Source organism: Camarhynchus parvulus, chromosome 2 (genome assembly GCF_901933205.1).
Source record: "Camarhynchus parvulus chromosome 2, STF_HiC, whole genome shotgun sequence".
Lineage (NCBI taxonomy): Eukaryota > Metazoa > Chordata > Aves > Passeriformes > Thraupidae > Camarhynchus > Camarhynchus parvulus.
In genome coordinates this window covers 3,082,280-3,094,918 of record NC_044572.1, presented here as the reverse complement: position 1 = coordinate 3,094,918, position 12,639 = coordinate 3,082,280, and the positions used below count along the sequence as shown (strand labels likewise).

Here is a 12,639-nt window from a genome sequence, read left to right as displayed (position 1 = left end):
GAAAAAGAAAAAAAAAAGGACAGAAAGGGGGAAAGAAAAAGAAAGATGAAAAGGGAGACAAAGCAAAAAGGGAAGAGAGAGGAAAGGGGGAAATAGTGAAAAGGAAATGTGGGAAATAGGAGAGAAAGGGGGAAGAGAAGAGGAAGAGGGGGAAAAAGAAGAAGCAGGAAATAAAAAGAAATAGAATGGAAAAAGATAAAGGGAAAAAATGAAAAGTAGGGAAGAGGGGGACAAGAAGGGAAATGGGAGAGAAAGGAGAAAGGAAAGGGCAATAAGGAAAAACGGGACAAAGAAGAGGGGAAAAGGGGGGAAGGGAAAATTAATAAAGGTCAAGGAAAGCCGGGTGAAAAGGAAAGAAAAGGAAGGGAAGGGAGGGGGAAGGGGCCGGGGCTGCCGGGCCCGGCCGTACCTGGGGCGGGCGGGGGCGGTGCCGGAGCCGCCCCGCGCAGGAGGCGGCGGGGGCGGTGCGGGCTCGGCGGTGCGGGCTCGGAGCCGCTGCCTCCTCCTCCTCTCCTCCTTCCTCCTCCCGTGCCTCCTCCTGCTGCCGCTGCCGTGCCCGCTGGATGCTGCGGGGCTCGGGCGGGATGCGGGGCTCGGGGCTGCGCGGGGCCGTGCCGCTGCTGGGCTGCCTGCTGGCCGCGGTGAGTGAATTAATGAGTGAGGGACCGAGCGGGGAGAGCCTCGGGCAAACTTCGGGCAACTTTGGGAGGATCTGCTCCTTTCGCCGTGCGCGGGAATGCGGGAAATAGCGAGCGCTCGGCTCGCCTTTAGGGTCAGGTGCGCGTTCCCTCCGGGAGCGAGAGGATCCCTTTGAGCTGCAGGGATTCCCTTGGGGATTTTTGTTCCGCAAGCGGCTCCGCGTTTCGCTGTCATTGGTGGCTTTCGGTTCTCTTTGGTTTCTGTTCGGGAGCTCGGTGAGTGCCTGCAGTGCTCGCCCCACACCTGGGGATAACGGGATAACGGGATGAGGTTTTCCCGAGGGGCTCCGGGATGGGCGCTCCCTGCAGCTGCCAGAAGTTGGGCAAAGCTCGGAGCCGCTTTCCAGGGCTCCGTGTCCCTGCCGGGTGTGATTTCCCCTTTGTCGGGTCCGTGATGTCTCGGGGCAGGCTGAGCAAAGCGGGTTTGTTCCTTCTGGAGCTGCGGCTGCCCCGCACGGAGTCACACGTGCGAGCCGAGCCGAGCTGAGCCGAGCTGAACCTCCGTGCCAGCAGGCACAGGGCACGGCTCCTGCACGCACAGCTCAGCTCCCGTGCCAGGCAAAGTGTCCCTGCCGTGGCATCGGCTGGAACTGGAGGGTCTCTAAGGTCCTCTCCATCCCAGACCATTCAGGGAGTCTGCAGTTCCCTGATTTGGCTTTGTTCTCGCAGCTCGTTTCCTCGCAGGGTTTGATTTAGAACGAGACTGGTTTTAATTTAGCAGCCTGGGCTTGGGGGGAGATTTGGTGCTGGCTGTGGCTGAGTTTTCCTCTCGTGTGTGACCTCCTCCCACGGCTGTTTTCCCTGCCTCCCCAGCATCCTGGGTGAGGTTGCCCACCACAATTGGGGTGTACCATCCATTGCAAGTCACCCGTGTTTGCTCTGCTGGGCTGGTGACAGTGCTTGTGGTCACAGAACCATCACAGAATTGTAGGGTGGTTGGAAATAAATTGCATCTGATTCCAAAGCTCTGTGGACAGGACAGCTTTCAGTAGACCAGTTGCTCAGAGCATCATCCAGCCTGGTCTTAGAGCAGAGTCAGACCAAGCAAGCTGAGCCTCAGAGAGTGGAAGTTAACCCAGATGTGTCAGTGCATCACTTGTCTCCCTTTCCTTCTCCCCTTTCTTCTCCCCTTGTCCCACAAGGAATGAAACAAATGGATTTAATTGTAATTTTTTTTGGGCTGTCGCCATGAGCCCCTCACCCATCTGCATTCCCAAAGAATTTCTTAGGGGATGAACAGGTTGGGAAAATGGATTAAAGTACTAAAAAAAAAAAAAAAAAAGGACCAGGCGATCAGTTCTTGGGATTCGACAAAGCTTGCTTTAGGGAAGATCCAAAATAGCCCAAGTGTCCAGGGCTGGAGCTGGGGAAAGGAGAAGGGGGCAGCGTTCTCATCAGCTGCTGGAGCTGCTCCAATTCTTGCTTCCACTGAAACCCTTGGCAAAATTCCCATTTCTTTAAAGATTGTTGGCATGAGGGGCTCCTCTGGGGCCAGATCCTGCAGAGGGTGAGGTCACAGGGCTGCTGAAGTTCACCCTGCAAGGGTGATGCTCTTGGGCTGCCATCAATGAGCACAAACCCCTAAAGCTTTGGGGCAGCACAAGACTGGGTGCAATCCTGTCACTGCTTCCTTTCCAACCCTTTTATTATTCTGTTGTTGTTGTTAATGTTCCTGGGATCTGGTTCATGCTGGTGGGTTAAAAAGATTCACATGCTCCTTATCAGCACTGATCTGCAAGGTGACTAATACTGAAGTGCCTCAGTGCTGGAGAAAATCCTGGTTTGTTCCTCAGCTTAAACCTGGATTTGGTGCTGATTTTTAAAGCAAAAGTAGCTCTGCAGTCATAGCCCAGCTCTGGGACCCGTGATGGCTCAGCAGAGCTTGATTGGTTTGGGTTTATTTTGTTTAATTTTCTTGTGATAATTTTTATTGGTACGTCCTTGGGGAAAAAAAAACCTCTGAACAAGTGGCTGATCAACAAGTTCAGCACCATAAAACTCTTGCAGCCATGTGGTTTCTAATTGCTGTTATAAACTTTCACCTCTCATCCTGCACGCTGTGGAGAGGAGGGAATTGGGCAGATCTCATTTGCCGAGGTCGTCAGGCCACGCTCACCAAAGTCCTGCCCTCCTACCAGGGGCAGCTTGGAAAAATTGGAATTCAAGTGTTAATGGTGGTGAAGTGGTGTAAATGCACAATAATCCCTTTTAGGTTCTTCTGTGTTGCTTTTAGGGGTGTAATTAAGATAATTTGGCCTGAAGAGCTACAAATTAGACACTTCTTTTTTTCTCCCAGTGTGTGTCTAGAACATGAGATGTGGATAATTTGAAGCAGTTGGTGGATTCCACGTGCCTTCAGACTTCAAGCTCCTTGAATTAGCCAAATCTGCCCAGCTGGTGTAATTTGTGCTTTTCTTCAGAGCTTTGCTCTGTTCCAGCCTTGAAGTAGGTTTGTGATGGAAAAGAATAAAACAACTCAGATCTGATTCTTCATCAGGAGATGTGATCAGTGTGGAAAATCAGTGAAATCTGAGCTCCACAGAAATCAGAACAACCACTTCAGCTGTGTCTGTGTCTCTTTCCTCCTGTCATTGATTGAGAATCTGTGAAGTGACATAAATATGCTTCAAACAAAACAACCACTGGTTTTGGCCAGAGGACAAGGTTCTCACTGGAATCCTCCAGGCCAGTTCCTGCACCCAGCACAAAGATCCTTTAGCAATAACAATATGTGTTTAACAAAGGCCTTGCCACAAACCCTGTGTGTATCACTGGGTATATGATTTATTCCATTTTTGCTTGTATAAATGCATGACTGACTTTATTCAGGAGAACCAGTTGCCCAACCCTGTGTCTGGGTAGCTCTGAAAGCCTCTCTATGAAGTTTTCAGAGAGGACACAGAATCAGCAAGAGTAATATTGTGGGAGCTCTTACTTAGGGCATAAGGCGGCAAAATTGTAAAATAGTGGGGGGGAACAGTATCTTGAGGGGAAAAAACGTGCTAGGGGAAATACTTAGAGCTGTTTCAAGCTGTGTTTTACTCACCAGCACGACAGCAGGGGCATTCACAGCATCATTATCACACTCTCCCTGCAGCCCAGGGGTTTGTGTCCAGCAGGGAAACTCAGGACAGCCAGCCAGGAATTGGGATGGGCTGTAAAAGCAGAAAGTTCAAAAGGGTGCTATTTAAAAAGGGATTTTTACCACACACTCAGCAGCAGGAGCCAGGTGGGACCATGGACAGGGAAAGCTGCCTGGGTTGTGAATTTTGGGTGTGGAGGTGCATTTTCCCCGTTTTTACAACACTTTAAAAATCCTCTGGTTCCAGCCCCTCAGTGAGAGGTGTGAGAGCCAGAGGGGCTGGTCCAGATACAAATGCAAATACAGGTGAGTTGCTTTTCATCCCGTGGTGGCTCCTGAGGCTGACAAATCGTTTTGTTCTCAGTGTTTCACAGTGAGTTTTTGAGTGGTTTTTTGCCTCTCACACTTGGCTTTCCAATGAGGGTTCAGGGCAGGGGATGCAGAAGTGGGGGATGCTCTGCACATTTGGCAAATTGCAAGTGGAGACTGAGTGAGTAATGTCAGGAGAGAGGTTTCAGCTGCAAGGCTGCTTTAGAAATGGCAAACATGCAGAGTTTATATTCATTTTCAGGAGGGAAAAAAAGGAGAAAAAATAGAGAGGTTTTTGCCCTTACCAGATGGTCTCTAGCAGAAACAACTGGGGAGACTGGTGACTTGTCAAAATCAATCTTCCACATGATCTGCTGATAGTCTGGGAGGACTGGGAATTTTCTGGTGTTTGGGCTAGAATTTGTGTAGACACAAATCTTTTGGAACAGAGGGAAGAGGGACAGGAGGGAGATCTCCCTGTTCAGCATCAAGTGTCCCATTTCTTGGCAGCCTGGGGAAGGGCACCAGACACTGTGGAAAACGAGACCTGAGAATTGATGATCCTTTTTTTAAGTCTGACCTGAGTGCACTTGGAGGAGATTTGTCACACCCTGAGTGGCTGAAATTCAGGAAAGGGCTCAGATTCTCTGTGCAGAATAAAAAAATCTAAGCCAGGCTTTGGTGGGGAGCAGGATTCAGCTGGGTTTTAGGAATGCAGGAGGTGACACCCTGCCCTCAGACCAGGTCAGCACCAGTGTGGCAGTGTCACTTTTGTACTGCTGTCACTTCCCCTGCTGCATCACCCTGCCTCAGGGGACATGGATTTGTGGTTTTCCAATGCCTGGGAAAGGCTGTGGGATTAAATATAGCCCCACTCCCTGCTCTCATCAACTTTCTCTGTTCTGTGTTGGAAAGAAGAGGAAAGAGCTTTGCGAGAATCAAACTCTAGGAAATGCAGCCAAGAAAACATCCCAGGTCAGGGGCCAAAAGCACAGACTGAAGGAGCTGGAGGTGACTGGAGAGCCCAGAGCAGGAGGGGGATTTCTCTGGGCTGATTCATCTCTCTGGGCACATCCTTCACCTTTCCTGGGATTTTTTTCTACTTCTCTTGAGGTTGGGATTGAAGGCACTTGAGAGGATAGTTTATTAAGTAGATGTTTTTTATTCAGATAATTTATTGTTATCTAATTATTAGATTATTTATCATCAGGTAATAATTTATTATTTTTATTCTTTTTATTTAGATGTTTATTATTTCTTATCTATGATACAGTCTGACAGCAGGGAGTCTTGTATTCTTTCGCTAACAAGGCACAAAACGGTTCACAATCTTTCACTACAAGTTTTTTTTAAGGCTAAACTATTTAATTAAGAAATTATACTTAAATAATTTTCACTTTTAACTTAATAACTAATCACTCAAAGCCCACCATGCAGACTTTTCTGTTTAATTACAAAATACTACTCAAACTCTTGAAGAAGGTAAAGAAGAACAAGGAGCTACTTGTTCTACAAGTACCTTTAAAACTTCTATCTTGTCCCATATCTATTACTGTATTCAAAAACTTGAAACTCTAAAGTTTTCTATTTTGTGATATTACACACTTCTAATTGACTACACGGCTGTAATCTTAATGTTATCAATCAATTTTGGAAGTTTTTTCCACGGCTTTGGGTCAAATGCAGTGTTCTCCTGGGGGTTAGAGTCTGTCAGCACAGGAAATCTAAAATTCTCAGTATCCAGAACTCTGACATAGGGAGAGTTCATTCATCAGCACTCAGGAAGTGCCCAGGGGAAGGTTTTAAGGAGATTTTCGAGGAGGGAATGAGCTCCCAGAGACATTGGATGCTCCTTGCATCATTATGAAACCCATTTATTTGTTAAATGGGGCAATACCAGGCTGCTTCAGCACTGCTAGAAAACCCAAAAGCTCCTGAAGATGTAAAAGAAAAGTTGCATGTTGAGGTTTTTGGGGATTTTTTTTGGTTAGGGTTGGGATTAAATGTGTGAGATGGTATTTTTTTGTTTGTATATAGATGTTTATTAGTTTTTATTTCTATTATAGTTTAATAAATGGCGAGTTTTATAGTTTTATATTATTAAAATAATTTTAAAAATGGAGTTGTATTATTGTAAGGTTTTTTAAGGATAAAGAGTTTTAATTAAGAATTGCAACTTTCTGAGGATGAACCAGTAACTTTCCTTCTGATGAGGATGCTGTTAACACAGCACAAATACTTTCCACCCCAAAACTTCAGCTTTCTTAGGAGTATCCCCTTGCCTGGGGCTTTGAACCAGCTCAGCCTCATGAATAAACCTTAATGTGGGGAGAGCTATAATAGCAAAGAACCTCTGATTAATACTTGCCAAGCCGCACAAAAATAAATATTCTCTGTGAGCAAGGCCTGACCTGCTGGGAGCAAGCAGGTGTGAGATTTCCTTGCTCTTCCAGCCCTGGCCTCTGCTATTTTTGCCCCCCAGTGCTGTGGGTGCCAGGGAGGTGCAGAGCCCCGAGGTCAGTGCAGCCCTGGCTGGAGGCTGGTGGGGGTGGCATCAGCCCCCAGCTGGGCCATTTGGAGCTGGTTGGTTTGTGGAGTGAATTTTGGGAGGTTTCTGTGAGCAGGGATGTGTGCTGTGGGTTGCTCGAGGCTGCAGAGCTCGCATTAGTGCTGCTTTGCTGGCACTTTATTGGGGCAGATCTTATCTCCAGCACTGACTGTTACAGAGATATATATACTTATATATTTATAGTTATAGTTATATTTATACTTATATTTTTATAAGTATAAATATATCTATATTTTATATTTTATTTCCTATATATTTATACTTTATATATTTTAGTATACATTTATAAATTGTAATATTTATATTTCTATATATATACCCATATATATGTGTATATCTGTGTGCATATGTATATATTTGTATATATATGTATATATATGTGTGTGTATGTGTATATATATAGTGTGTAGATATATACATATATATAGTTATATATTTATATTTATATATTTTAATATACATTTATAAATTTTAATATTTATATTTGTATATATATGCCCATATATATGTGTATATCTGTGTGTATATGTATATATGTGTATATATGTATATATATGTGTATATATAAATATATGTATATATGTGTATGTGTATATATAGTGTGTATACATATATCTAGCTATATATTTATATTTATAGGTATGTTTATAGGTATATTTATATATTTTAATATGCATTTATAAATTTTAATATTTATATTTGTATATATATGCCCATATATATGTGTGTATAACTGTGTATATATGGATATATATGTGCATATATAAATATATGTGTATATATATTTGTGTGTATATATATAGTGTATATATATACTTACATATTTATAGTTATATTTATATATTTTAATATACATTTATAAATTTTAATATTTATATTGGTGTATATATATACCCATATATATATGTGTATATCTGTGTGTATATGTATGTATGTGTATATATGTATATATGTGTGTGTATATACAGATATGTGTATATATATATAGTGTGTATGACTATATATATATATATATTTATTTTTTTTATTTCTTTATTTTTTATTTATTTATTTATATATATATCTAGGATTTCTAGGATGTAAAGCCCTATTCCTCTACAGGAATTTTAGATAGAGACCCTGATGTATTTTAAATTAACACAGTCACTTTTTCAGTCAGCTGCACCAGTGGATATTAACAGCTTTGAATTCCTCCATTAGTGGCATTAGGTGGATTTCTTCCCAGCAGGGCAGTCACTAACTCTCCATTTCACTGTTTGCATTGGGAGCTGGAGATTTACACTTCTGTAAATCTGCTTGGCACTTAAATTCTGGTGTTTGCACAGAATTGTGATTATTTTCTATTTCAGAACCAAACTTGTGTTATTTTTTGATACATTTCACTAATGAGCTGGGTGATGTGGTTTTGATAAACTCTGCTGGTTCCATGGCCTGGCTCCATTGCTTTGCATCAATTTAGAGTGGAGAAGAGGCCAAAGGAATTGAATACAGAGATCCCAACTCTGTTTGTTGAGCCACCACCCCCATGATCCTGTTATTTTTTCAGTAGGGGTGTTCCTCCTCCTGGATCAGCTCCACAGGTTTTTTTATCCTTATCCCTGTCATCTCATCAGGAGTTATAGGGAAAAAAAAATCCATTTAAACACAATTCTTGTCTGGAGGGTAGAATATCGATACCTGGTGTCTCCTTTTGACAGCTGAAATCCATTGGGTGTCTTCTGAACAGGCATATTTGAGGCTCCAGCCTGGATTCTGTGTTTAACAGATGTTCCAATTAATCCCTGGTGATCTGGAACATCCCCACCAACATCTGAGCAGTGTCCCCAGGGCTCTCCCAGATGTCACTGGCTGTCACAGATGCTCAGCTTGGCAGCTCCCTTGCAGGTGGGATTCTCCTGGCAGATCAGGACATCCCAATTTTGGCATTTTGGCTGTCTGAGTGACCAGGATGGTCACTGAGCTCCTGTGGGGTGAGCAGTGAGGGCAGGGTCAGCGCTGCTGACCACTTCCAGGCCCCTGGAGGGATAAAAAAATATCCCCACATCATCCCTTGGCAGAGAGGGAAAATGCAGATGCTCTGTGGGGTTGGAAGGAAATGATCTTGAAGGTCCCTCTCAACCCAAACCATTGTAGGATTCTGGGGCTCTGGGATGCTGTGAACACCAAAATTAAAGTTTCCTCATTCTGCACCTTGCACAGATACAGTGGCACTTCATTCCTTTGGCAGACACCTCTCTGTGGAGATCTTAAGCCTCAAACTGGTTTCTTGTGTGGTGTAAGAGTGAGAAAAAAACGAAGGAAATTTCCTCCATGCTGAGCTCTTCCCTGCAGCCTGCTTTATTCCTTACCCAAAACCAGGTTTTATTTCCTCTCTCCCAAGTGGCAGCTCAGACTTTGAGGAGCACACATCCCCTTGCCAGGCAGGAAGGAAATGAAATCAAATTAAATGTCCTGCTTGTGATCACCACCACCCCTGAGAAAAAGGACATAACGTACAGCTCTGCACATCTGCACCAAAATGAAAAGCAGCCTCAAGGCTGACCCTCAGCATCTTTATGCACTTGGAAATGGGCAGGATCCAACCTCTGCTGGGGATTACACCTCTGCACCTTTGTTTTGCCACATCCACCTCTCATTTTTAGTGAATGTGGTGATTATTGTTGTACCTTCTACCCCATCCATTTGTCAGGGGAGAGGGGAACTCATTCATCCTGCACATGTGTGTGGGACACATGTACTTGCTTTTTTTCTTCTTTTTTTCTTCTTTTTCTTTTTTTCTTCTTTTTCTTTTTCTTCTTTTTCTTCTTTTTCTTCTTTTTCTTCTTTTTCTTCTTTTTCTTCTTTTTCTTCTTTTTCTTCTTTTTTCTTCTTTTTCTTTTTCTTCTTCTTGTTCTTCTTCTTCCTCTTCTTTTCCTCTTCCTTTCCTCTTCCTTTCCTCTTCCTTTCCTCTTCCTTTCCTCTTCCTTTCCTCTTCCTTTCCTCTTCCTTTCCTCTTCCTTTCCTCTTCCTTTCCTCTTCCTTTTCCTCTTCCTTTCCTCTTCCTTTCCTCTTCCTTTCCTCTTCCTTTCCTCTTCCTTTCCTCTTCCTTTCCTCTTCCTTTCCTCTTCCTTTCCTCTTCCTTTCCTCTTCCTTTCCTCTTCCTTTCCTCTTCCTTTCCTCTTCCTTTCCTCTTCCTTTCCTCTTCCTTTCCTCTTCCTTTCCTCTTCCTTTCTTCCTCTTTTCCTCCTCTTTTTTCTCTTCCTCTTTCTTTTCCTCTTTCTTTTATTCTTTTTTTCCTCTTTTTTCTTCTTTCTTTTTTTCTTCTTTAAAATTTTTTCTTCTTTTTTTAATTTTTTTAAGTCTACGTTCACTGCACTCAGGAGTTTCCTGAGTGGAGATTAAACCTGTGCCTGGTTTAAAGTAGCTAAAGTCACTTCATCCTCTTCACCATCAGTGGCTCGGCTCGCTCCTGAGCTGTCCCTGACACTTTTGGCTGCTTTTTTCCTCATGTAATTTCGGATAATTCAGCAAGGAATGATGTGGCTGCTTTGCTGCCCTTGCTGAGCGTGTGCTGGGAGTTCTGTGGAGGGGTGATGAGTTTTGGGATCCCCTTCTTGAGAGCTCCTGGGGTTTGCCTGTTGCCCTGGGATCATTCCAAAGCAAAATGCAAATGGCAGAAGAGTCAATTTACTTGTTTCCATTCACACCTCCATCCATCTATTGGGTTTTTTACCAATTTCATCCTGCTTTTTAAGAACATTTGGGCTTTTCACTTCTTTCCTTCCACACTTCCATCCACGTATTTTTTTTTTACCATTTTCATCCTGCTTTTTAAGAACTATTGGGCTTTTCCAGCCCGTTTTCATAAGAAGAAGAGGCTGGTTTTTTGCTTGACATCCTCAAAGGCAGATTAAAACACTGCTGTTGAGAGATCTCCCAGCTTTCCAGGGCACCAAGAGGAGTCCAAGCCACTACACCAGGAATTTTTGATTTCTGACATGCTCAAATGTTGGCTGCAAGGTTGAGTGCATTTTTTGGGGGGGGATATGACGTTAAACATCTCTGTAATTGGGGTCTCAGCCATGCACTTCATTCCAGTGATCCCTCTCAAGTAAATTTTCCACCCCTTCTGCTCTTTGCTCCCTGACTCTCCTTGGACAGTTTGGTTTTTTGCAGAGTTTCTCTGTGCAAAGCTTTATTTTTCACCTGCTGGAGGTGATGCTTTGTGGTTGGGGCACAGGAGCTGTTCCAACAGTTTTGTTTTCAGCAGCATCTCCAGCAAAATTAAGCTTTGTTCCTCCTTGCCCCTCTCTCTCCTCCCTTTGCAGGGAATTCACACAGCACAGGGTGTATCAGAGGCTTATCTTTGCCTCTTTGTGTGCAATGCAGATGAGGAAAGCTTTTAGCGAGAGAAATAACAGCTTCCATTGGAACAAAATGGATATTTATATATATATGTGTATATATTTATACTTATAAATATGGGTGCTTTCAGGTGTAGCAACACTTCCTGAGGGATAAAAGAGGAATAAAGCCATTGCTGTGGATTTAGCCTGAAAATCAGTGCTTACTAAGAAGGTAGAATACCTAGATTCATGTATGATGCAACTGGATTTTTCTTTTTCTGTAAAACTGTAAGTCTATACAAGTTTTGGATACCCAGGTGTTAAAAGAATGTTTAATTTCTGTAAAAAGGATAAATGAGGGTGCAGAGTACTAAAATAATGGAGGGAAAAATATAAAATATTGTATACAGAAGCAAAAAAAAATCATTATGAAATCAGAATGCTGGTTGAGGAGGGTGTCCTGTGGCAAAACCATCACTCCCATCCTTCATGACAGCCACAGATTTACAGCCAAGCTCCCACATTAACGTTCCTGGCTCTTGTGGGCACTAAACCCCTTAAAGTCCGTGGAGATGTGGATTTTTATGTCATGCCACAATTTCCTTCCCACCTGCTCACTCCAGGCTGCCCCAGAGGTGATAACTCTTCACATTGCCACGAAGGGCTGCTGGTCCCACCAGCTCCTCCTGCCTGGCTGATTTAGTCCCTGCAGGTGCTAATTGCTCTTTTTTTGATTTTCATTTCTGTAATTAATAACCTTGACAGAACTCAGAACAGTTTTTTCAGTCCCATGAAATGCATAGCTGGAAATTTGCTCGCTGTGTTCCAGGGGTAAAGAGCTTTAAAAGCTTTTTTCTGCCTCTGGCTGCGCTAGTCAGTCAAATAAAAAATACTTTGGGTCATATATCAGCAGTCAATCATGGCTGGAAGAGCACTTAATAAAACTCTGCTTTGAGATGTTGCTTTTAGAGATTCATTCATCTTGGTCCCTACTTCTTTTGGAGATGCTTCACTGGTGTCTGCCAGAGGCTGAAGGTGCTCTGGAAGTGTGTGATCTACACTATAATTAAATTTATACATCATGAGGAAGGGACTTCTGGTGTTGGTGTGTGTATTTGTGCCTGCCACCTCAGCTGTTGTTTTCATTTGGATCTTACAGACTTGGGGATATAATAATATTTGATAAATATTTTTTTTCAAAAATTATTTTATAAATAATTTTTGTTATAAAATTTTGTGATTTTACATTATATAATTAATATATTAGTAGTAAATGAGGAAGTTAAGGTAATATTTTTAAAATATTTATGTACTATTAATAATAGTTATTATTTATTATAATACTTTTAAAAAGAATTTATTATTATTTGTAGTTTCTTTATTATTTTAATAGTTTATATTTATTAACCTAGTATAGTAAATAATATTTATTCATATAATAACTGATTAATAAATAATAACTATTATAATAAATAATAGGAACAATTACTAAAATAACTATTAAAGTTAAAAAATTAAAGTTACCTCATTCTATTAAAACTATTAAAATAAATATTAAATTATTAAAATAAATACTTATTATATTAAATAACAAGTATAATTTTATTATATTAAATAAGAGGAACAACTTTTCTCCTTAAATTGTCTGCCAACACA

General features: G+C 42.2%; 1 protein-coding gene across 1 annotated transcript in view; it reads left to right on the top strand.

Annotated features, from left to right (window-relative positions):
- Positions 1 to 533: 533 nt before the first annotated feature.
- The window catches only part of VIPR1 (vasoactive intestinal peptide receptor 1), a 114,230-nt gene continuing 102,124 nt past the window's right edge, over positions 534 to 12,639 (top strand). Inside the window, exon 1 of the mRNA XM_030971236.1 lies at positions 534 to 641. Coding sequence (XP_030827096.1) covers positions 564 to 641 — 78 coding nt within the window. The 5' untranslated portion in view covers positions 534 to 563. The remainder of the gene's footprint in view (positions 642 to 12,639) is intronic.